This window comes from Amblyomma maculatum, chromosome 6 (assembly GCF_055883805.1).
Source record: "Amblyomma maculatum isolate TAMU_Amacu chromosome 6, ASM5588380v1, whole genome shotgun sequence".
Classification (NCBI taxonomy): domain Eukaryota; kingdom Metazoa; phylum Arthropoda; class Arachnida; order Ixodida; family Ixodidae; genus Amblyomma; species Amblyomma maculatum.
Window position 1 is genome coordinate 165,658,260 of NC_139349.1, and position 24,136 is coordinate 165,682,395.

General features: G+C 44.8%; 1 protein-coding gene and 1 non-coding gene across 2 annotated transcripts in view; both read right to left on the reverse strand.

The window, feature by feature from the left end:
* LOC146187342 (uncharacterized) overlaps window positions 1–24,136 on the reverse strand; it is a 272,734-nt gene that overhangs the window by 125,478 nt on the left and 123,120 nt on the right. Inside the window, exon 2 of the mRNA XM_084607651.1 lies at window positions 10,996–11,030. Coding sequence (XP_084463777.1) covers window positions 10,996–11,030 — 35 coding nt within the window. The remainder of the gene's footprint in view (window positions 1–10,995; window positions 11,031–24,136) is intronic.
* Window positions 19,477–19,550, reverse strand: TRNAS-GGA (transfer RNA serine (anticodon GGA)). The gene has a single exon. It is a non-coding gene; the product is annotated as a tRNA-Ser (tRNA).

A 24,136-nucleotide genomic window follows, 5' to 3' on the forward strand; every position in this document is an offset into this window, starting at 1 on the left:
ACCTCAAGTGCCGACTCAAGTGCAGCCTATCGCGTGTCCCTGCGACAATTTCTCGCAAAAGTGTTTTCACTAGTGATATTGAATTGACATGCCCTACTAAGGAGCGGCGTGCTTCTATCTCACCCTCTAAGTCCTCAGTCCCCCAGACAAAAGAAAAAAAAGGGCCTTTCAAAGTTTTACCGTAACCCGATGTGCTAAAAGAGGCTGTTGCAGCCTCCATTTTAAGAAAGTAATTGTGGCAGGTGTAAAAGTTCTACCGCGAAATTGTCGCTCTATTGTATCTTCACTTCCATATTTACATCTCTTCCTTTCAACACATAAGCCAGATATAGTGCTGTTACAAGAAACTTGATCTCCCCTGTCAATTCATTTACCTTAAATAAAATTTCTGTTTTCCGCGCCGATCGTGTAAACAGTAGGGGCGGTGGCTTATTAACTTTGGTATCTTCAAAATAATGTCACCGGGAAAAAACAAAACAAAACAATAATGAATCCCGACTGTGAGCTCTTAGCTGTGGATATCACTTTGCTGCAGTGTGCCCCTGTCACAGTCGCTAATGTCTACTGTCTTGTAGGTGTACGTACCAAACACTGTTTCGACAGAATACTTGCAAATTATGATAGTGTCACTATTGCAGGAGATTGCAACGCGCACCATGCTCTTTTGAATAACTACGCTGACTCATATGGGCAGTTGTTATGGACGTGAATCGGCAAGTGCTGTGCGCTGCTGCAACTCTCGGGCGCGGAAACCTTCATGCTCGGAAATTCGCGATCTGTCATCGATTTATCCCTGGCAGCAGGAGGGATAGGTATAGGGGAATGGTCAACATTAGACTGTTGTAGATCTGGTGACCACTTTCCAATAACACTTACAATCATGATGAGCCCAACACGAGATAGCACTTTTGCCCAAAAACTAGTAAACAATGCCACTTATGCCGCAAAGCTACGTTCCTCCCTCATACCTAATATTTGTTCATGTGCGACCGCCAGAGCACAGCAAGTCATTTTCTGAATTGTGATCGCTACGGCGAATTAACAGTTCACTGTGCTGTCTGTTGTAAGCAGTAAGTCGCCATCCCTATGGCAGAATGATGCGTGTAAGACAGCTTTCCGCCGTAGGAAAGCAGCATGGAGAAGCCTTTTTTAACCGGAGCCAGTAAATTGGATATCCTACAAATTTTGTTCAGCGTCATTAAATGAACTAGAGCTCAGGCAAAGGAGGAGTACAGCCAAGATTTAAATACTTACTTTTGAAGCTCACAACAAAAGAAGGATTAATATATCGTTTCATGGAACAGAGTAGGTACTCACAGGTTCCTCAGTTGTTAAGTTCAGTAGTGTTGTCTCCACAGGAGGTCAAAGATGAGCCGGAAAACATTGCATAAGGGCTAGCATTACGTTTCCAGGAGCAGTGCAGAGTTCTTTTGTACGCCCCCGCTTCCTGCTCCGACTATGTTGACGTTGAAAGGTCGGAACTGCTAACTATGATTTCCTTCATGTAATCCTCGGCTCCAGGTTGAGGCGGGATTACGGTAGGTATGCTCAAACGTTTAGCACAAGAGTTTACTCAGGACCTCTTGGATCTGGTCCACCAAACATTAAAATCTACATGGCTGCCGGACATCTGGAAAGTGGCAAAAAATATATTCTTGTTGAAAGACCCTGGGAAAGAATTTCATGTAAAAAACATTCGGCCGATATCTTTGACTTCAAATTTGATAAAATTAATAGCAAGAATTGTGCGTGGCTGCTTCTCAAAGCATATTTCAGAGGTCAATGCTTTGAGTTCTGCCCAGATTGGCTTCCGACATGGATGCTCAATATGGTCTGCTAATGTAGATTTAAAAAGCAGAATTCGCCTTGCTATCTACAACAATGAGGTATCAGCGTTAGCGATGCTCGATATTACCAAGGCCTACGACAGCACTGAGCATTCCATTCTACTCAACAAGTTGTCATTATTACGTCCCCCTTTCTACATTTATGCGTGTATCGGTGAATTTTTTAAAGGACGAGAATTGTATTGCACTGATGACTCCTTTACCTCAGATACCAATACACAGACAGGAGGGGTGCCACAGGGCTCTGTGCTTTCGCCACTGCTTTTTAATATATTGATTTTCAATAATCCCGCTCATCTTGAGGTAACTGTATATGTATATGCAGCATAGCATTCTTCGCCTTTGAAAAATATATTCATGTCCCCTTTTGTTCACCACAGGCGTAAGCCTGTGGTGAACAAGTGCACTTGAGGTGTGGTTTTAAAAAATTAAGTTGTTTGTAAATGTGTGCAAAAGTAGTGTGCTAGTTTTAAATCATAAACCCTCTTATATGTTTCAATAAACTAACGCTCAGACGTCATACCTCTTTTGAGCCGCTCACTAAGTATTTCATACCGGGATGGGTGAAAGAAATACGCTTCATCTGGGTCCCCGGTCACTGCGGTATTTACCAGAATTAAGCAGAAGACTTCTTGGCTAAATCAGCTATTTATGCACCTTTTCCATGTACCATCCTAAACATCATCATTGCTGAAATGTTCTGTCCTCAGCGTTATCAATACATAGCCGCCTCATGCAATGATCCCTTGCTATCTACTGCAGAATACCAACATCTCATAGACTCATGGAAAGTTCGTTCATGTGAATCACGGCAGTGTGAGGTAACGCTGACTCTCATGCAATGTAGGATCCCCCACCTAAACATTTACGTACGTAGACACGGGTTCAGCCTCACAACCTTTGATGAGGCTTGCGGTGAGATTGAAAATATTGAAGATTTCTTTCTCGCTTGCCGAAGATTTGCACAAGAGAGAAGGGTACATTTATAAATTCTAATAGCACAATTAGGGTTTACGTTGTCGGTTCCTCTCCTTCAATGCGAGTGCAAAAGTATTTGCGTTGCCTCAAATTTGTCAGTATATTTACATATCTACATCACCGATACGGACAGATTCTCTTCCTAATTATATTCCAAATTTACAAAGTTCCGAATTTTCGCTACGTATTTTTTCTTTTTATTCAATTCTGTGACCTTAAACCTTAAAATTTTAGTTTAGTTGATAATTAATTTATTCCACTAATTCAGCATCTGTAGTACATTTGGCAGTCCACACTGAACCCTGGCCAACCCCTTTCATGGGTAATTGTCATTTATCAAGGTAGAAGAAGAAGAGGAAGGAGAAGAAGATGACCTGGTTCAAGCGATACTCTCGCTGGCTGTTCAGCCATCATCTACCGTCCTGGTGTTCCAATAAACAACTCACACTTGATAGAGGTGTCTCGGTCGTCGCCCCTGTCCTCGTAAAGGTTTTCTACCTGGAACTTCGGAATCGCACGTTAGCGTCTGCCGCTACCATGCAGGAAGCTCCAAGCCAACCACCGTCGGCGCCCTTTCTTCCCTGGCATCATCCTCTGTTCCGGGGCTCAATGCCAGCATGACTCCTCATTCTTCAGCGTTTCCGACGACCACGACGTTGACGATTGGCTGGGCTGCTTCGAGCGCGTCAGCACTTATAATCGATTGGATGATTCTCCTATCTCACTGAAGTTGCAAATGTATGGTTTCGCAACCATGAAGCCCACCTCACGATGTGGTCTATATTCTAGAAGAGCTTCGCAGACGACTTTGGCTGCCCCAAGGTACGTAAACTCCGCGCCGAACAACGTCTCCGTCCATGGGCTCGGCTTACGGCAGTAACACTTACCACCTACATTGATGGCGTGGTTCACTTCTGCCAGCGTGTCAATCCGTCCATGCCTGAGACCGAAAGAATCAAGAATTCTCAAAGATATCGCTGATGAAATATTCTAAATGCTCCTGGCCAGGAATGCTATTTCCGTATCTGACGTTATAGCCCTGTGCATGAGCTTTGGCGAGCTGCGGAAGCAAAGCGCTTCTACGCGGCAGTCTGGCGAACCTGCTGAGGTAATTGCCGGCTTTGCAAGAGCTTCATAGTCTGTCGAGCAGTCACAATTTATACAGAGTACCCACAACTTCATTCGCGAAGTTGCACGCCAGCTGTACCTCCAACATCTCGTTCAAACGACTATCTTTCCTTCGCACTTAGTGCCGGCCATCGCGTCGTACATCACGCCGGCTATCCGCAAGTAATTGAAGAGAAAGTCACCGAAGTCCTTCCACTCACTGTTACGCTTACTCTCGTGAAAGCGCCAGTGATTTACGCTCGCTGAAGTAACCGCTAGAGCGCTTGGTCGGCTTCCCACGCCATCCTACCAGGCGGGCCCTACATTCTGTGGTCCACCCTCTTTCATTCCGCCGCAATCTCCCTCGATTCCTCGATAGCAAAGGCGCATTAGAACCCATGGCGAACCGCCCACAATCGCCCCATTGCTACGTTTGCGGGCTTCCGGCACGTTGTTCGTCTTTACTGTGAGCGTCCGCTTCATCCTGGGAATAATGTGCGCCAGTACCACTAAGATCTCGAGCCACCCATGTCCAATATACATTCTGGACTATCTCCACCTCGTGCTCAATATACCACATGACGTTCGCCTTCGCCTCGCCGACGTTCCATTTCACCAATGCTCTGTCGACAGGCCACTTCGCAAGAAGAAAGCTGAGTGCCACAGTTCCGGAGTGAAGAACGGCGCGTTTGACGAACTCCGTAAAGTCCTCCATCTTCCCCCGCCAAAGTGATCGCAGCATTCGTTGAAGGCTTTGCTGTTCTAGCGCTGGTGGATACGAGTGCATCCGTGTCCGTCATTAGTGATTCCCTTCGACGCAGAATTCGCAAGGTGACGACGCCGCTTTCTGTCTTTTCGCATCGTACACACCGCTCACAGTGCATCAACCCCGTGGCAGCGTGCACGGTACTAATTTGTATACACGAATGTGCATATACCGTTGAGATGGTGGTGCTGCGTGACTGATCTCACGATATCATTTGCGGCTACGACTTCATTTCGACCCACAGCGCTGTGATTGCCCGTGCTGAAGTTGCGCTTTCACCCGTGCGTAATGTTTCCCTGTGCGCTCTGCTAAACTTGCAGCTGAAGACTCCGACATTCCTCGCTTTTCATCTCATCTCGTTCTCCTTAATTCGACTTCTGCCCTTCCTGGCCTTGTCTGCTTTATTCCCGCAGCCGCCTCTACCCACTATCACCACCTCCTTATCCTTTTCGCCGTTCTCGCGATTTCCGATGGCAGCTGTGCTATATATTCCTCAAATTCGTTTCCCTGCCCAACGGCTCTGTTCTTTGCGGCGAGTGCCTCGGCTACATTGAGGAGCTGGACCCTGATCTCGCCTGTGTTTTCCGAACCTCATGATTTTAGTCACATCGCGGCCATGACGTGTTGTGCGACTACGAGTGATATGGTTCCTGTCGACGCCCTTCATCGAACCATCGCTACCGACCTACTACCAGCTCAACTTGACCAAATAGAAACCCTGGTTTAGTGCTTCAGTGCTTCCTTGGACGTGTCCCAACTTTCCTTGGGACGCGTCTTGGTCTTCTCGCACGAAATTGACTATGGTACTCACACTCCCTTGCGCCAGCGACCGTACCGCGTATCGCTCACTGAGCACCGCGTCGTCCATGACATTGTTTACGATATGCTTGAACGGGGAGTCATAAAATCATCTAAGAGTCCTTGGGTCTCCATCGTTGTAGTGGTCACGAAAAAAATGGCATGATTCGGTTTTGTTTGGTCTACCGCCATCTGAATACAATCACCCGTAAGGATGTTTATCCACTACCACGAATGAACGATGCGCTAGACTGTTTGCAGGGAGTGGAGTTCTTTTAGTCGCTAGATTTACCCTCCGGTTATTGGCAAATACCAATGGCTTGCGCTGACCGTCCGAAAAGAGCCTTCATCACCCCCGACGGCTTATATGAATTCAACGTGATGCCATTCCGCTTGCGCAATGCCCCAGTCGCCTTCTAGACAATGATGGATAATATTCTCAGTAGGCTGAAATGAGAGAGTGTCTTTGGTATCGTGATGACATTCTCGTTTTCTCGAGACATTTCTCTTCCCACCTCCTGCGCCTTCAGCGTGTACTTACGTTTCTTACAGAAGCCGGCCTGCAACTCAACTTGAAAAATATTACTTTGCCAGTACCAAGCTGATGATACTTGGCCATGCTGTCTCCAAGAATGGTAATGTACCGGACTCTAGTAAGCTTCGTGCTGTCGTGGACTTTCTCAAGGTGACCACCTTGAAAACACGTCACAGGTTTCGAAGTCTGTGCTCATTTTTCCGCCGTTTCATCCGCAACTTCGCCAGTATTCTCGCCCCTTTAACGCAGATTCTCGCCGGCACTCCTAAAATCCCCTCTTGATCACCAGCCTGTGACGCTGCGTTCAATACATTACTCCGCCTACTGGTCTCTCCCCTATACTCTGCCATTTTGACCCTGCCTGCTCGATCATAATACACATTGTTGCAAGGGGCGTTGGTCTGGGCACTATTGGGGCCCAACGGAAAACTGGATATTCAGCGTATGTCGTCACGTACGCTTGTCGAACCTTCACCAAAACGAAATCGAACTATTCTGTGACTGAAAAAAAGTGTTTGGCCATCATCAGGGAATTACCAAGTTTCGTCCTACGTCTACGATCGCCCATTCTACGCCGTTATAGACCACTAAGCACACCGTTCGCTGTCTCCAAAGATCCCTCTGGGCGCCTCGCCTGCTGAATTTACGTCTTCAGGACTACGATATCTACGTCATATATGAATCTGTGCGCAGGCACATCGACGCTGATACCCTTTTCCGCTCGCCGCTTCCAAAAGATTCGATGGTTGGCTTCCTCTGCGCCTACGATACGTCAGCGTTTAACATTGAACGACATCCTATCTGATCAGCTGAAGGATCTGTGGATTTCCTCGCTCTTAACTTTCCCGTATACACCCACAGTCACGCCTCCGTCAGGTGCACTTCATCGCCTAGAAAATCATTTCGCCATTCGTGATGGACTTCTATTCCGGCGCAATTACAATCCTGCGGGACGAAAGTGGCTGCTCGTTATTCCTCGACACTTCCGAGCTGCCATCTACGTCTTTTTGCATGCAGATTCCCAATGCGGCCACGCGGTGTGCTGAAAATGCATGTCCAACTGCATCTGCGATATTACTTGCGCGGCATGTGCCGCTTCATTCGTAAATACATCTGATCGTGTGACGCTTGCCAACGTCGCAGAGTCCACCCCTCCACGCGACCGCTGCGTTGCAGCCACTGCCTTACCCCAGCCACTTTTGAACTCGTCGGCATCGATCTTTTTGGACCGCTTCCGATCACTTCCGCTTACAACCGCTGGATCATAGTCTCAGTTCATCACCTAACATGTTACAGGGAAACATCGGCCTTGCAATCTGCTACCGCGCGGGATGATGTTGCTTCGTCCATCCTGTATTGCCTTGTTCTTCGTCACGACGTACCGAAAGAGCTGCTAAATGACCGCGGACGTGTATTTCTTTCCTACACCGTCTAAGACATCCTTAAGCAGTGTCATATCATTCAACAGTGTACCACAGCTTATCACTCTCAAACGGACGACATGACCGAGCAATTTAATTGCATCCTTAGTGGTATGCTAGCCATGTACATTGATATCGCTCACTTCAATTGGGACAGTTCAGCTCAGTTCAGGCGTTCAGTCGTGTCCGACTCTTCGTGACACGACTGAACGCCTCAATTGGGACAAGGTAGTGCCTTTAGTCCCGTTCGCCTACAATACGGCTACACACACCAGGACTGGGTTCTCTCCTGGTTTTATTATATTCGGTTGAGAACCTACGTCTCCTATAGATACTATCTTGCCCTATCACCCCGATGATTTAGAGACCACTCTACTGTGTGAAGCACGCACATATGTTGAGGAATGCCGACAATTGGCACCCTCCTTCACCACGGAAAACTAGGCTCACCAAAGGCACAGTCGGCGCACGTTAAAGATCCCCGTGTGGTCGAAATTACTCCGTAGCCCTCCCCTAAGGCTCGCCTTTCTCTCTTTCCACTTTACCTCCCGTCTTCCTCCCTTCACTTAAGGCGTGGTTAAGGTGTCCAAAGAAAGTAGTGTGACAGATAATGTGCCTTTGCTTTCCTGTGAACCAATTAATATTATAAATATTATTATTATTATTATTATTATTATTATTATTATTATTATTATTATTATTATTATTATTATTATTATTATTATTATTATTATTATTATTATTATTATTATTATTACTGAAATCCGACACCTTCAGGGTGCCTTCCTCCGCTCCCGGCCTCTCACTAAACTCCTATCTCGTTATCACTGACCGCACGGAATTCTGGAACAATCTTCTCCTGTCAATTACATAGTAGAGCCCCCGGACCCATCTCTGGACCATCGTCGCCGCGGCCGAGAAACCGTACACCTCGAGAGCCTCAAGCCTTATTATGATCCGCCCACCCTCTCCTCACCATGAGATGCCAGGGTGGCTCCTTTTTTTGTTGAGGAGGTATTGTAGTACTTCTGACCGACAGTAACTCACGCGACACGTCGATGAGGTCGCCGAAGTGAAGCTGAAGCCTGGTCGACACTGGAGACCTGGTTCGAGTGATATTCGGTCGCTGGGCACCCAGTCATCGCCTTCCATCCTGGTGTTCCAGTAAGCAACTTAAGAACTTCAAGAATGCTAAATAGAGTCCAATTATCATTGTTTCAGTAAACCTTTCGATCGAGCACATTACGGCTTATTGGTAATCTAGAATGATGGGAATTTAAGGACTTATTCACTTGACCTGCTGAAATCATACCTCGAATCACGAACTCAATTTGAGCAACGGAATTTCAGGACTTTAACTAGAGCTGCTGAAATCATACCTCGAGCCAAGAACCCAATTTAAGCAATTTACGAACATGAAGCAACCCCTCGATAGATTAAAACTGGGCAATCTCAAGGTATCATTCTTGGACCCGCACTTTTTTGCAGTACTTAAATGATATTGTGGTAACAATCCAAGAGCTGCCGCTTTGCGAACTACGCCGATGATGGTACTGCACTTTTTTTCAGGCAGAGATGTAATCGTGAAACAGGTTCTGTTCGTATTTGAGCAGTGGTTGCAGAAACAAATATGAAAATAAAGGAACCAAAAACAAATAGGCTTTTGTTTTTTATCGAGCTCGAGGTACTTGCGTAAATGTGCCAGACCGTGTCAGATTAGGTTCATTCAGTATATTGCGTTGGAAATATGTAAAAACGCTTTATAGGCTTTTTTAAGGTATCTTATACAGCGTCGTTTTATACAGGTGCCATTACTCGTTTCCATCCGATGTCAAAACGCTTTACAAGTGTTTAGTGCATTCGGAGCTTGATTATCGTTCATTGATATGAGGAAGTACGACCGCAAAGAATAAATAATATAAGCTTGTTGGACAAAACAGCAATGCGTGCATTAGGAAATGCTTCCTACCTGATATGCACTTCTATACGTTCACCTAAAAGCAGCGTGTTATAAGGTACATACAGTTAGCCAGGTACTACAAGCCAACAATCCTGGAAAAGAAAACTATACATCCCTAAACCCCGTTAATTTAGTGAGCGAGCATAATACGTGCCCATATCACCATCACGCGCTGTGGCACATTCGTTTTTTATGTGAGTACATACTCCGGTCAGCAAAGCATCATGCGCGCATTTCCCGACACTCTAAGGCACTTTCAGTCGGAAGAATTTGGTGTATAAACTCATAAAAAACAACAAACAAAATTCGCATTTTGGCGCTGTTCTTTCGGCACACTTGACCCTTATGATAATATTTGAAGTAAATTCAAATAGTGGTTTCATTTTATCTGTACAGGCTTTCAGTTTTCATTACGCATGTATAAGGTTTTGTTGTGTATCCGTTTTACAGTGAATTTTCGCGTTATGAATTGCACAAATGAACACAGTGGGAAAGTTGGTATATTAACCTATGTCGCTATGACGCCTGAAACGAAGGTAATTTCATCCTTCGTAAGGAAACATGTCATTTTGTCCCGCATCGCACTCTGAAATATGCCACCTGTTAATGTTGTACTTTTGGGGCGGAAGGGGGGAGGGGGGGGGGTGGAGCGAGGAGTATTGTAGACGCAGGCTCCAAGGTGTACAAGGTGTAGACAACTAGAGTTGTCTACACCTTTTCACAATAGTGGTCGTGGGCGCTGCCATATTGGATATTGAACTGTGCTTAACCCAGAAAAAGCTGAAAATTATCCCTTCCAAACGCTCCGCTTTCCCCGCTCCCCGCACGCACAGTTAAATCGCTTTAACCGAGGCTGTTGATAAGGTGTACAGAAACAGCCTTTTCTCCACGCTTCCTTAATGTCCTGCTGTTTTAAAAATATTTAGATTTTGCTTGAATACTTACTTGAGATCGGTGTTATGTCTTTTGACACCTGAGGTACAGCTGGAAGCAGTTTGAGAGGGAACACGGGAGCGCGTGGCCGTCGCATTTTGCAGAGCGCTGCCTTCAACGGAAGACGAGAATGGGTGGCACCAGGGGCATTCTCGGAAAGAGCAGCCGAGCAAGCTTACTTTGCGTGCGCCCTTAGCCTTAGCGCTGATTCTTATTACCTGTCGGTGGCAGCGCTTTGCAAAGCGTGGATGACACGTGCTCCCATGTTTCATCTCATATTTCTCTAAGGTATACTTTTTTGCATAGGTTCGAGCATTGTTCCACAACACAACCGCTAGCGCGTTGCTGCTTCCCACTGTTTGCTTTCTACGAATAGTCGGCACGCACGTGATGCTAGTACAGCCTTATTCGATTCGTATTCGATTCAGTAGCAAGATGCGCTAATTGCATGCGATTCGATTTTGTGCAGAAACTATCTCACAAGCATATATAATATTGATGTTCTGTTTATCTTCCAAATTAATCTCTACGTTCGACACATGCTTCTACCCACACTGTTTACGGCGGTACGCATCTGGTGCCTGAGAGATTTCTACATAAAGGGGGAGCTGAAATATTGAAGGCGCATGAGCGCAGGCAATTCCACTCACCGTGTCAGCAGCAAGGTTCTGGCTTCTTTCATAATCTGAAACAAGAAGCAACGTTTGCATTCAGAATTAGCATGGTTGCGGTAAGGCTACAGCGGACAAATGCAACACACTAAATGTACGGGAAATTCGCGAGTGATCAACGCGACTGTTGCGAAAGTAAATGTCGTAACATACGAGCTTCTACTGCCGGGAATACCTAGGCCAGGCAAAAAAGAGAGCAACTAATTGATCGATTTGTGTGGACAAATTGAATGAAGTTCTAAATGAAGAAAGTTTAACTCATTATATTAAGGCGAAAGCCTTCACTGCCTCATCGTTGTCGTCAGCAAAAGTGTCACGCTTTTGCGGCGGCTCTGATTGGTCGAGACGGAATGACGTCATGGAGGTTTCGACCAGTCACAGAGCACCACCACAGTATGCACGAATGCGTGCCTTATATGGCCGCATGCCGATCAATGATCAATTACTAAATAATAGTAACTAATTATTGTTACTAATTAGGTGTACTTAATTCCTTAATTGCTAATTATTGCCGCGCACACGGTAAAATTAATCACACAACTGTACACGTAGAATAACTGCGAAGATACAAGGAACGCGATCTCGTCGCAGCCAAGCAGAATTCACTGAATAAATATACTCGCAGAATGTGAAAGAGTAGTCGCTCGCTTTACTCGTAGCAGCATTCATTGCTACATGCGCAACAGTCGCGTAGCAGAATGCAGCACTCAGGATTTCGCCTTTAATCACTTTAGTCGCCAAAGCGTCCTTGAATTTTTTTATTTCTTCAAAGCTGCTGCTTAACCTTCGGAATGTGATTGAACGAATTGGTATAATACCTGCAAGTCCGTAGCATCCACTCTGTAGAGGAAGAGAATAATTTTAACTCATCTTAGCCCTTTCTGCACAGCTGAGGCAACCAGAAACTGCGCGAGTTCTTGCTTCCACCGCCGCTTTTTCATAGAAAGCTCTATGTGTAGTATGTGTGTCTCTGCTATACAGGCCTTTTTATTACGAGCGCCGCAAAAATATTTTCAGCTGCTTATAAATTCTTTAATTTCTAGTGCCAGCCTCACTTCTTAGATTTTACACTTGAATATATTGCTGCGTGAAGGCTCGATGTATATACAGAATATTTACAAGACAGCGGCAACTTATATAACAGCGAACATCACCACGGAACCAATCGCATGTAGCCAATTGTCACAGAACCAATCGCCACGGCGTCGTCGCATATGATAGACGCCTTCTCTCCAACGAAAAACGCAGTTATTCGATCACTGAGCGCGAGTGTCTCGCCCTTGTATGGGCTGTCGCTAAATTCAGTTCGGTTCAGTTCAGTCGTTCAGTCATGTCCGACTCTTCGTGACCCTATGGACCATATCACGCTACGCTTTCCGGTCTCTATCTTCCTAACATCACAATACTTCATCTGCAGCGCCTCGAGGATGCCATCTAACCATCTCGTCCGCTGCCTACCCCTTCTCCGGTGACCCTCAACCTTTCCCAACATCAAATCTTTCTCCAGCGACTCCTCTCTTCTCATCAGATGACCATGGTAGCTGAGCTTTAACTTTAGAATTTGACCCTCCATTGAGCAGTCGGGGTTTAAGGTCGCCATAATCGACTGATTTGATCTTTTGGCCGTCCAAGGAACTCTCAAGAATCTCCGCCAGCGCCACAATTCAAACGCATCACTTCTTCGGCGGTCAGCCTTCTTCGCAGTACAACTCTCGCATCCATACATCACAACTCGAAAGACCATAGCACGCGTTATACGGATCCTGGTTGGAAGTGTAATGTCTGCTGTTTACTAAGTGGTCAAGGCTAGCCATGGCTCTCTTTCCCAGAAGCAGGCGCCTCCTAATTTCATGGCTGCAGCCTCCTTCCGGAGTAATCTTGGAGCCCAAGAAGAGAACATCTGTCACAGCTTCCACTTCTTGTCCCTTGATGCTCCAGGACTTGATAGGGCAAGACCCATGATCTTTGTCTTTTTAACGTTCAGTTTAAGCCCAAACTTCTCACTCTCTTCCTGTACGCGCATCAGAAGTCTCTTGAGTTCCACTTCACTTTCTGCCATTAAAGTGGTATGATCCGCATATCTAAGGTTGTTGATACGTTTCCCAGCAGACTTCACTCCAGGAGAAGACTCGTCCAGACGGGCCTTCCTCATAATGCACTCAGCATATAGGTTAAATAGGCAGGGCGACAGTATGCAGCCTTGTCTCACTCCTTTCTCAATCGGAAACCAATCAGTAAGACCATGCCCAGTTCTGACAGTGGCCTCTTGCCCTTCATACTGGTTCCCGAGGAGACAGATGAGGTGAATTGGAACTCCCATCTCTTGGAGAGGTTATCACAATCTGCTGTGATCTACGCAGTCAAACGCTTTCACATAATCAATAAAGCTGAAGTAGATGGGTTTCCGGCACTCTCTTGCTTTTTACATGATCCAGCAAAGGTTGGCAATTTGGTCTCTAGTTCCTCTGCCCTTGCGAAACCCAGCTTGCACGTCTGGAAGCTCCCGATCCACATACTGCTGCAGCCTACCTTGGAGATTTTCAACATTACCTTGCTAGAATGCGAAATAAGCGCGATCGTGCGGTAGTTGGAATAATCTTTGGCACTGCCTTTCTTTGGAATGGGGATGTAAATTGACCTCCTCCAATCCTGTGGCCACTGCAGAGTTGTCCAAATTTGCTGACATAATGTATACGGAACTTTAACAGCCTCGTCATGGTTTAGGCTGTGAAGCAACTCAGCTGGAATGCCGTCAATTCAGCTATCTTTGTTTTTAGCAAGGCTGGCTAAGGTCCGTGCAACTTCACTCTTCAGGATGCCCGGCTCGAGATCAGAGATCAGTCGCTAAATCACGACCTTACTTATTCGGCCGTTCTTTATCAGTTGTAACGGACCATCCCGCGCTTTGTTGGTTGTCATCCCTGAAAGGTACCTCCAGCCGTCTTGGTCGCTGGGTCCGGCACTTTCAAGAATACTCCTATAATGTGGCGCTTTCATCAAGACGGCGACGCTTTGTCTCGCAGTCCTATTCGCCGCGAGATCGACCTAGAGGTGGCGCCCCGTCGTTCTGGTAGTGGGGATCGGCGGCAGCCGGCGCTTGCAGAAACGCAGGCGACGTGGTCTGCTTTCAAGTTTAGGGCGAGTTTGTTGGCGATGAAAACGGGTCTTCTTCAGTATTGCTGCAATATTGTAGAAAAAAAAGTCCAAGGATTTCGCTAATGCAGCAGAAGAAGCGCCGGTTTTAGGAAAACAAGGCACGCAACCACCAGTCTTCTAGATTTACTTTGCATGTATCTTGCGCTGTACCACGCTCACGTGCCTAATACTTGAGCCTACCTAATGACAGCTTTGCATTTTTTATAGACTTTTAAACTTTTTATCGACTCATGCGAGTGAGACGGGAGAATTTAGTGTCAAGCCCACGCAGATACAAGGGTCGTGCTCTGATCTGCAGTGCTTAAAAATGAATCGAGAAAGTCTGGTTCATTATATCGTGCTTGAGTCGAGGATTAAGCAGGTTAAATGTAGCAATGACAACGTACTTCATGGCGAGTTGCTTTAGACTGAGTGCACATCAACTCAGGCTAGGCAACCACGCACAAGTATTCCCAGAAAATGAGATCACGCCGACACTATACAGGAAACCTCGCCGCACAGGAAAGCTGATTGTTCACATGTACTGCGCTGAGTGGATTAAATTTGGCGAGCTCATAACCACGCTGATGCTTTTTGCGGCCACTGTCATAGAATGTGATAGTGTATTATTGCATGCGCCAGTAACTGTAAATGATTTCCTGAAACTGAGGAAAGTCTAAGGGATTTCTGATGTGTGTGATGTTGATATATAATGGTAAATTAGTTGTGTAATTATTTTGTTTTGCAATGCCAATAAATTTCACCGTGTGAGAGAACATTTACACACTGTAGAAAATTTACGATAATCAGCGATTCATTTTCAGCAATGTTGAAGTGCAAGCTACGAATCACTCGCTCCGAAGAAATCGTCATAAACTGCGCATGGGCCCTGTCATGTTCTGGCCAGCAATTGTAAAAGCTGAAGATTTCTTTATCACTAATTATTGAGCAGTGTAAATCTTATGCGAAGAAAAGTTTAGGATTGCTTTCAAAAAATGCGCCGAATACAAAACTATTCCGAAAGAAATGGAGGTTATCTTATCATGCGACTGTAAAGGTGTATTTATTCCCAAACTAAACACTGATATTTAAGCCCGCATGAAGCTGTTTTACTCCCCTTGCTAGAAACGACAAGTTTGCTCGGAAGACAGCACTTGGACGTAGAGGGATTGTGACGATTATAATAGGCTACCAGCAAAGTACATTGATCTAGGTGTATTATGTAATATTTAGTGTAAGGGAAGATGTTTCCCAAACATTCGATCATTTCTCCAGAGCAAAATGCGCTCATTACCACTGTTACGGATGTGCAGAAGCCTTCAACAGCAAAAAAGAAAAACAAAATGAAATGAAATGCATATTGCCCGGGTTTAAGCATGAGAGCGACATCGGCTATGACGGATGATTGCAGAGGCTGGTTTCGGTGCCGTTTTTTTTTATTATTACCACCACATCGACCACGTGGGATTGTTTAATGTGCAGTCAAATCCTACAGCAGAGGAGCGCCTTTCGAAATGGTCGGGCTTGAATCCCCCGTTCTCGAAATCAGTCGTCGAGCGCCCTTACCATGATACACCGCGACAGAGGTTTAAAAGCATAAAAGAAGTTCTCACAGAACTCTATCGTACATACAGAAGGCATATCAGGCATATTGGCCTGTTCAAACTGCATTCTGCTGTATGAAGCAGTCTGCGGTGGCATATGTTTTAGTAGCTGCGGTATTATAAACAGAAACCGGAATATGCGATTTCTGAGCGTTTGCATTAACTTTTATTGACGGCAACGACCTGTTTTGCTTTGACACGGCGCTAACGACAGTACCACTTCGTTTGAGACACCGCGTGTCAAAGAATCTCAAGCACCGAGGACCGCGACGGATGATGTCCCTATCCAGCATGACATATACTATATACGGACAAGTATTTTTTCTTGTAATGAAGCGCGGGATGATACCTAATTCACATATCTCTTTGCAAGAGGCAGATAGGGAAACAAAAGCGGGCAGGAACGGTGAAACAAACAAAAAACACTCCTGTACACGCCGCATGCGGGCGCGTAAATCAATGCGGGCTGGCACGCGACGCAAAAACACATCCACACTGGGTAGGTTTCGCCGCTGAGCCGCAAGGTGGCGACTCTGCTCGATCTGATCTCGGTGACACAGAAGCCATTTCCGGCTTCTTCGCACTTTCCAATCTCTTCAACATAGGAGACGAACAGCGCAGTGACCCATCTTTAAGATCCATCATTGAAAGCCTTACATCTGGAAGGTCGGATTCTTCTCTGTAGCTTTTTGTTGTGCAGGATAGGGTTCTCTACCGCCGTAAATTTCATATTGAGTTCGCGCTAGTTTTTCTCCTCCAAACATTATGAGCTAGTGAAAACTAGCTATTAATTATTGCTATTATTATTGCCTTAGGGAGCACAGTGTCAACGCAGAAGTTGTAAACCATCTAGAAGAAGAGTCTGATAAATGTTTGGAGTAAGGTTAGTTTCAAGTAGGTTTTTTTAAGCGTCATTAAAATTTAAGACGAGCTTTAAAATACATCTTTCACGTTGTAGCGAGGCTTCTTGAGCGTTTCAATATGTCTCTGAGATGAGAAAATCAACTGTTTGCTGGAGTTCTCTGCCCCGTGATGCTTTGAACGTGCATTCATGCGAGATATGCACCAGCAGCTGCCCAAGTGCGAGCTTCCTTTCAATGCCAGCAAAGAAAAGCTACAATAATAGAACCACGATGAAGAAATTTAAGTATATTGTTTCGCACGACTATGCACAGCTTCTGAATACAGATGTTCTTCTTAATGCATGTGCTTAAAAACATAGCTAATTTGTGAATAATAACTTAAATTCTGCAAAGCAGAAAATCAAAGGAGGCACGTCCACACAACTCTGAAGCCTGTAGTCAGCTTGACTGAGCTAGCTAGCAAACTCTGGACATTTGAAAGCTTGCCTAAAATAATCAAGGACAACTGGTGTATTGGAAGCTCCCAAACGCGCAAACAGAAAATGCGGTTGAATTTTGAAATACAAGAACAGCATAATATAGCGAGGAAAACTGGGATTTTAACTTGAACGTGGGAAGCTCTCATCATTAATGCGCACCGCACCGTTCACGCCATGGACATAATATTAAATTTGGTCAACTCTAGATATCTGCCAAACACTTATTTATTTTTTATGCGTTAGTACATTGAAGTCGCATACAAAAATAGAAGCAATTATCAACAAAGGTGATAAAGCCATTTATGTGAAAGTTCTCTTTATTTTCCCTGAAGCTGTTCGAATCGGTTTTTACGCAGGTTAAGCCGTTTATACGCTTTGAGCTTTGCCTCCCTCCCCCCCCTCCCCCTCTTTCTCTAGACAAGGTCTAATGATTGACGCTTAAAGAAATGTTATGGATGGAGACAAACTCAACGCGGGACGAGCGAAGCCGAATCGCAAGAATTGCTATTCTGCACCCACATAGCATAGTTATTCATGTGTTCCAGCTGTAATGAGGACAAAGCGCTGCACATACGATCGAAAGACGCAAAAAATACTGTGAGAATAGTGCGATCATACAGTGCGATATAGCGGACTTTGAAGGTCACCTTGATTATGTGACTCGATGAGGCCAACAATTTCTAACTCCGTCATACAGCCTCAACGTGCAAATGATATTTTGTCGTATTCCTTTTAATGGCATCTTCACTTTCCAGTTACGACCTGCTTCACCACTTGCAAGTTATGCTCACTGTTTTGACGTATTGACGTTATCGATTTCTAGTTACCATGAACAACTTAAAACGCCTATAGGATCCCCAATTATGTAGATTTTATATCGACAAAGTTTTCATATTTTGTCCCAAATAACCTTTTCTAATTTCTTCCGCTTATATTAAGGACACTATTAGGAAAATGAAAAAATATGGATACCACCGCCGATCTGAATCTTATGATCAGTAAACGCCGACGGCCCCTACACGCGAGCCCCTTCACACGCGACTTTGACAACTGCTCCAACCCAGTAACACATCAAGCTCCTCCAACTGGATAAAAACGCCGCTCCCCAAGGGATAGCGGCCGTCGTGATATGGGAGAGGAGAGGGGCGGCCATTCGGGGTCATTTCACTGCATCCGATGGTAACAATGTTTCATCACCGCCACATACTACACAACTTTTTAAGGGCGTAATTGCTCATATGACACTCGTCTCATAACTTATTCACGACGCCATCGTTTTTTTTTTTCGCAATTTATTTCATAATTCTAGTCTTCATTTCTTTTTTTTTGCAAATGCTTCTAGGACACGCAAACGTTAGGCAATCTTGCCAACCTCAGAACCTCCTGGTGATTACTTTCGAAATAATTCTAACCATCATGACACTTGTCCACAGCTATAGCGATTGGTTATGTGCTGTAAAAGGCCGGAGCAGTAGTAGTAGCAGTAGTAGTAGGGGTAAACTGTATTTAGGACAAAAAGTAAACGTTCAGCAGATCGGCAGTCTGTTGTACCAAGACTAGATGGTCCTTCGATGAACAAAATTCAAGCCAGGCAGCAGCAGAATACAGTGGGGTGTAGGGACTGTTTGAGGATTTTATGTTGTCAGGACAGTGGAAAAGACAGTGTTCAAGATTCGCGTAGATGCAGGGCCAATTAGGGCACGAAAGGTCAGCTCGCATGTGATAAAGGTAGAGGCACGCATGGGTAGTGAGAGCATTTGATTGAATCTTGCGGTGTGCTCGGGTTTGGGAGATATCAAAGGCTGGGTGGGACGCCGGAAGATGGGCAAAACCTTTCTTCTGCCGCGTAGAGCGCTGATGGTGTTTCATAGTGCGTACTTAGTCACTTGTCGATGGGCGGACCCAGAAAATCACCAGAGCCCGGTTATAGAAATCGCGGGCTGTCTGATTACACAACTTATTTCCGGTGATTCCTGTATGTCGAGGGATCCACTAGTGACATGGGCTAGGCGTAAGGCGAAAAGGGCCGCATCGAGAGTACCTCGTAAATCAACAGTCATATGGCGGTTGTGGATAGATTGATGAGCGTTTTGAGAGTCCGTGTGCATAATGTAAATTCTAGACGGCATTCGCAAGAATGTCTATGTGGCGTGTACAATGGGCGTGATTTCAAGCATGGTTGAGCTGGGAGGTTGCTATAAGGTCCACACGTGTGGCCAGAAGAGGCTGGAATGGTCAAATATTTAGGGGAATCCCCCAAGGTAGAGTAGATTTGTAATAAGGGAGTAATTACTCATTGCATCCACCCAAGCGCAGCCATACGGCTACAAAGGAAAGCTATATAGCTTTCTCAGAAACTTCGTAGTTAAAGAAAAATTCTTCCTGATCCGGGAATCGAACCCGGCACCACCGCCTTTCCGGGGCAGTCGCTCTACCGACTGAGCTAACCAGGACGGTCAGCAGATCAGATGGTAGGGCGAGAGCGAATTGATCTATAACTCGAAGTGGGAATGGTGATGGTCAAATATTTAGGGGAATCCCTCAAGGTGGAGTAGATTTGTAATAAGGGAGTAATTACTCATTGCATCCACCCAAGCGCAGCCATACGGCTACAAAGGAAAGCTATACAGCTTTCTCAGAAACTTCGTAGTTAAAGAAAAATTCGTCCTGATCCGGATTCCCGGATCAGGACGTATTTTAAGAGTAACTCTCAAGCCCTTGATGAGGCCAGCGTCAAAGCTTTATATAGCACAGCGGCAGCAGCAGGGGCGGGGGCTGCAAGGTACGGAAGGGCGTGCATGTTTTCATTATTGAGGGTGATGTGATTAATAGCACTCATCCGTGTAGCACTCAATTGTGACAAACTGTTCGTTCATTAATTACTGATTAATTAATTCCTTCATTATCGTACGGCAGTCAGATGCGCGTGCGCAGCTGAAAGGGGCGTCGACGTCACAGGAAGGCTATAAAAGCCGCTGTCTAGCCCACCCTCAGCACCATTCCGGAGCAGTCCAGGACTGCGTAACGTTGAGCTGCAACTAACTGCCTGCTTCATTCTGAGCAGGTACATGTGTGAGCCTTCTTTTACTTAAGGTGCTTCTTGCTATATAGCGGCTCTTGGACTGATCCGTCCGTCTGTACATAATATTATGGGAGACAAGGCACCTATAAAGAAAGTCGTGAAAGCACTTGCTGACTTATCAGGACACTTTGAAACCAATCAGGTAGAGCTGAAAGAGGCTCTCAAAAAGATAATACAAGATGAACTTCAGCCAGTGCGGAAATCCATGGATTTGATTAACACAATTTTTGACGAGCTTAAGGCAGAAATAGTTGAAATGAAAATGGAACTGAAAAATGTGAAAGCTGAAAGCGTACAAATAAAGAGGAACAACGATGGCCTCTCGAAAGAACTAGAAGACATGAAGAAAGAGGTGATTGACTTGCAGCAGTACAGCAGGAGAAGTAATCTTGAAATCAAGGTGCTTCCTGTAGTCCAGGGTGAAAACCTTATCGCTACTTTGACAGATATATCACGCCATTTGCAAATTGAAATCAATGAGAGTGACATTGATGTCGTTCACCGAGTTCCATCGAAGAACACAGAAGAGTCAAATGTGGTGGTCAAATTTCTTTCCCATACCGCTAGAGACAAAATGCTGAAAGCTGCCAAAAACAAAGACTAAATACAATTCACCTGAATTTCAACAGTTCAGAAGAAAAGAGTTGACCAGTCTATGTAGAACGAGCATTTGTGCCCGGCAGAGAAAGTGCTGCTGGACCACGCTTTGAAGGCAAAAAAAGAGAAGGGTTGGAGTATTCCTGGGTCATAGAAGGTAAAATCTTGATGCGCAAGACAGACAAATCGCAAGTACTGCAGGTGACGCGGATGGCTGACCTCGCCCAGGTACAGAAATAAATAAGCTACACTGTAATCGCTATATCTCCGAATGACTTACACTTCTGCTCAAATTGAAAACAAATGGCTTGGGCGCGGTCAAGTATCTGTGTTACACTGCAACATCCGGAGTGCTAGGAAAAACCTGGACCATTTTGTTGCTTATCTTTCACATTACTAGTATCGTTTTGATGTTATTGCGCTGACAGAGACATGGCTCAAGCAAGGTGCAACTGTTGAAATTCCTGGGTACAATTTCCTCTCGCGACCGCGGGATACTGTATCACGTGGTGGTGGCCTCGCAATTTTTGTTCGAAAGAGGATTGATTACTGCTGTAAATGCAATGCTAGTTATGAAGCAGGTATAGTTGAAACTGTGTTCATTGAACTGAAGTGTGGCATCATTATAGGGGTTGTTTACCGCCCACTAAGCGCTTGTCTAAACAAATTCTATTCCGTAATGGAAACTACGCTATTATCACTTGCGACGGGTAAATCGTCTTTGATTGTCTGTGGTGATTTCAACATTGATTTGTTGAAAGATGATTGCCGTGATTACCTCTTGCTGATACAGTCCTTTAACTTGACAAACGTTATAGATGAGCCAACTCGAGTCACTAACCAATCCGCCTCTCTGATTGATCATGTCCTTTGCAACAAGGACATAAACCTGTTTGCTGGTGTGCGCGACATTGCCATCTCAGACCATAATCCCATCTTCGTTCTTTATCCCTGTGACCCTTTGCGCTGTCCATCCAAGCAGTTTAAAAAACGTACGACCCGAATCGATCACGCTCGAGTGCGATCGCTGCTTCGGTGCACCGATTTCGAAGGCGTGCATGATGACGACATCGATACTGAATATCAGTATCTGGTAATAAAAATCACAGACGTCATTGAGCGATCCATTTACACATACACCAGGCGTAACTACGACCATGGTATATGCCCTTGGATGACAAAAGCTATACTTGAAGTCCTGATAAAGAAAGATTCATACTATCATAAGTGGAAAAGCAATCGGACTACTAGGTATTGCCGGGAACACTTTCGATGCTACAGAAAATAAATCGGTCGCCATGATGAGGAACTCAAAGAAGCAATACTACACTAATCTAATTGCGAGACAGGAAGTAAATTCCAAAAAGATATGGGGGATTGTGAGCGATGTTGTTGGATTAAGGAAAATATAACATCATTCTAGACGTAATCTCAGAGGAGGTGGCTGATACCTTCAATAATCATTTCGTTGATCGCGGAAGGAAACTGCTTAATGCCTTCCCTTCAACAACGCCTCGATTAACAAGACCTATAGCAACAAATACCTTCGCTTTCCGGGAGATAACTGAAGAAGAAATGAGGTCAGTAATTAAAACTCTGCGAGAAAACAAAGCTTGCGGTTATGACGGAATACCATTGAATGCGCTAAAAGGCAATATCGACATCCTTTGCACCCCCTTATGCAACATAACTAACCATGCGATGGTTAGCTCCCAGTATCCAATAAACTTGAAGATTGCGAAAGTTGTGCCAGTCTACAAGACAGGAGATCCCAATGACCCCAGTAGTTACAGGCCCATATCTGTGCTTAGTGTAATCAATACTGTTTTTGAAAAATTAATTTTCGTACAATTGAATAAATTGCTGCTTGATAATAATGTAATCTGTGCTGAGCAGCATGGCGTTATCTCAGCCAAATCAACAACCACTGCTGTCCCATCACTTTCTCACCATATTAACACTGCTCTTCACAAAAATCAAATTGCAATAGTAATATTCCTCGACACAAAAAAGGCATTTGAGTGCGTCTGTCACTGAGAGTTATTGAAAGAATTAAAATCATGTGATATTAATAATGCCTCTCCCCAGTCCTTTCATAGCTACCTTTCCGCCAGAAAACAAAAAGTAGTGCTGAGTGACAGACACTCTACACTAATACCCGTGATTTGCGGGGTCCCGCAAGGATCTGTATTGGGTCCTGTCTTGCTTTCTATTTTCGTGAACGACTTACCCCAGGCCATTCAATTTTCAAAGGTCTTTATGTATGCAGATGGCACTGCTCTTTTGTTCACATCTGAGTCACTCTTTGGCCTAGAAAACACGATAACATCCGAACTGTTTAATGTTTCAGAATGGTTTCGTGCTAATAAACTAACAATAAATCTAGATCAAACTAAATATGTAGTATTCCACTCCAAGAGAAGAAACATTGACCCTAGTACGATTCACATATATCTAAACAATGATTGTGTTCAGCAAGTTTGTTCTTTCAAATACCTTGGTATCATCTTTGACCAGCACTTGCACTGGCAAGAGCAGATAGATAAGCTATCTAAAAAGCTAGCATTCAATTGCTACGCGCTTGCCAAGGAGAAAGATACCTCCCATACACCCTACTACGTTCCCTGTATTTTTCGTTATTTGACTTCCACACTAGCTACTGCTGCAAATCTTGGGGACAAACGTACGAAACCTATTTACTTCCCTTGCAGAGACTGCAGAAGAGAGCATTGCGTATAATATATCACGTATCTTCCAACTGCAGGAGCAATAATTTATTTCTAGAAAATCGAGTACTGAATTGGAATCCATACTTAATTACAAAATCTGTGTATTGGTCAATAACATCATTAATACTAGCAATCCGCTGCCATTTGGTATTTTCTTGTTACCATCTCGTATTACAAGACATGCATTAAATGGCAATTTCAACCTGCCTGCCGGCCACAATGTGTACGGAGAACGTTTAGTGCAATTTTCTGGAGCAAAACATTGGAACACGTTGCCAATAATGTGAAACTTGCAGATAACTTTAAGATGAGTTGCAAAATGTTCTTTATTAACAGCCAAGAAGAGTCATGATCTCCTCTCCCCCCGGCCCCCCATTTTTTTGTGCGCTTGCGTTTTGTATTACTCGCTTATTAATTGTTTGCTGAAATGTATTTTTTTCCTCCGTGCGTGTTTACTCTTTTTGTTTGTTCGTTTCATCTTGTGTGTGTGTGTGTGTGTGTGTGTGTGTGTGTGTGTGTGTGTGTGTGTGTGTGTGTGTGTGTGTGTGTGTGTGTGTGTGTGTGTGTGTGTGTGTGTGTGTGTGTGTGTGTGTGTGTGTGTGTGTGTGTGTGTGTGTGTGTGTGTGTGTGT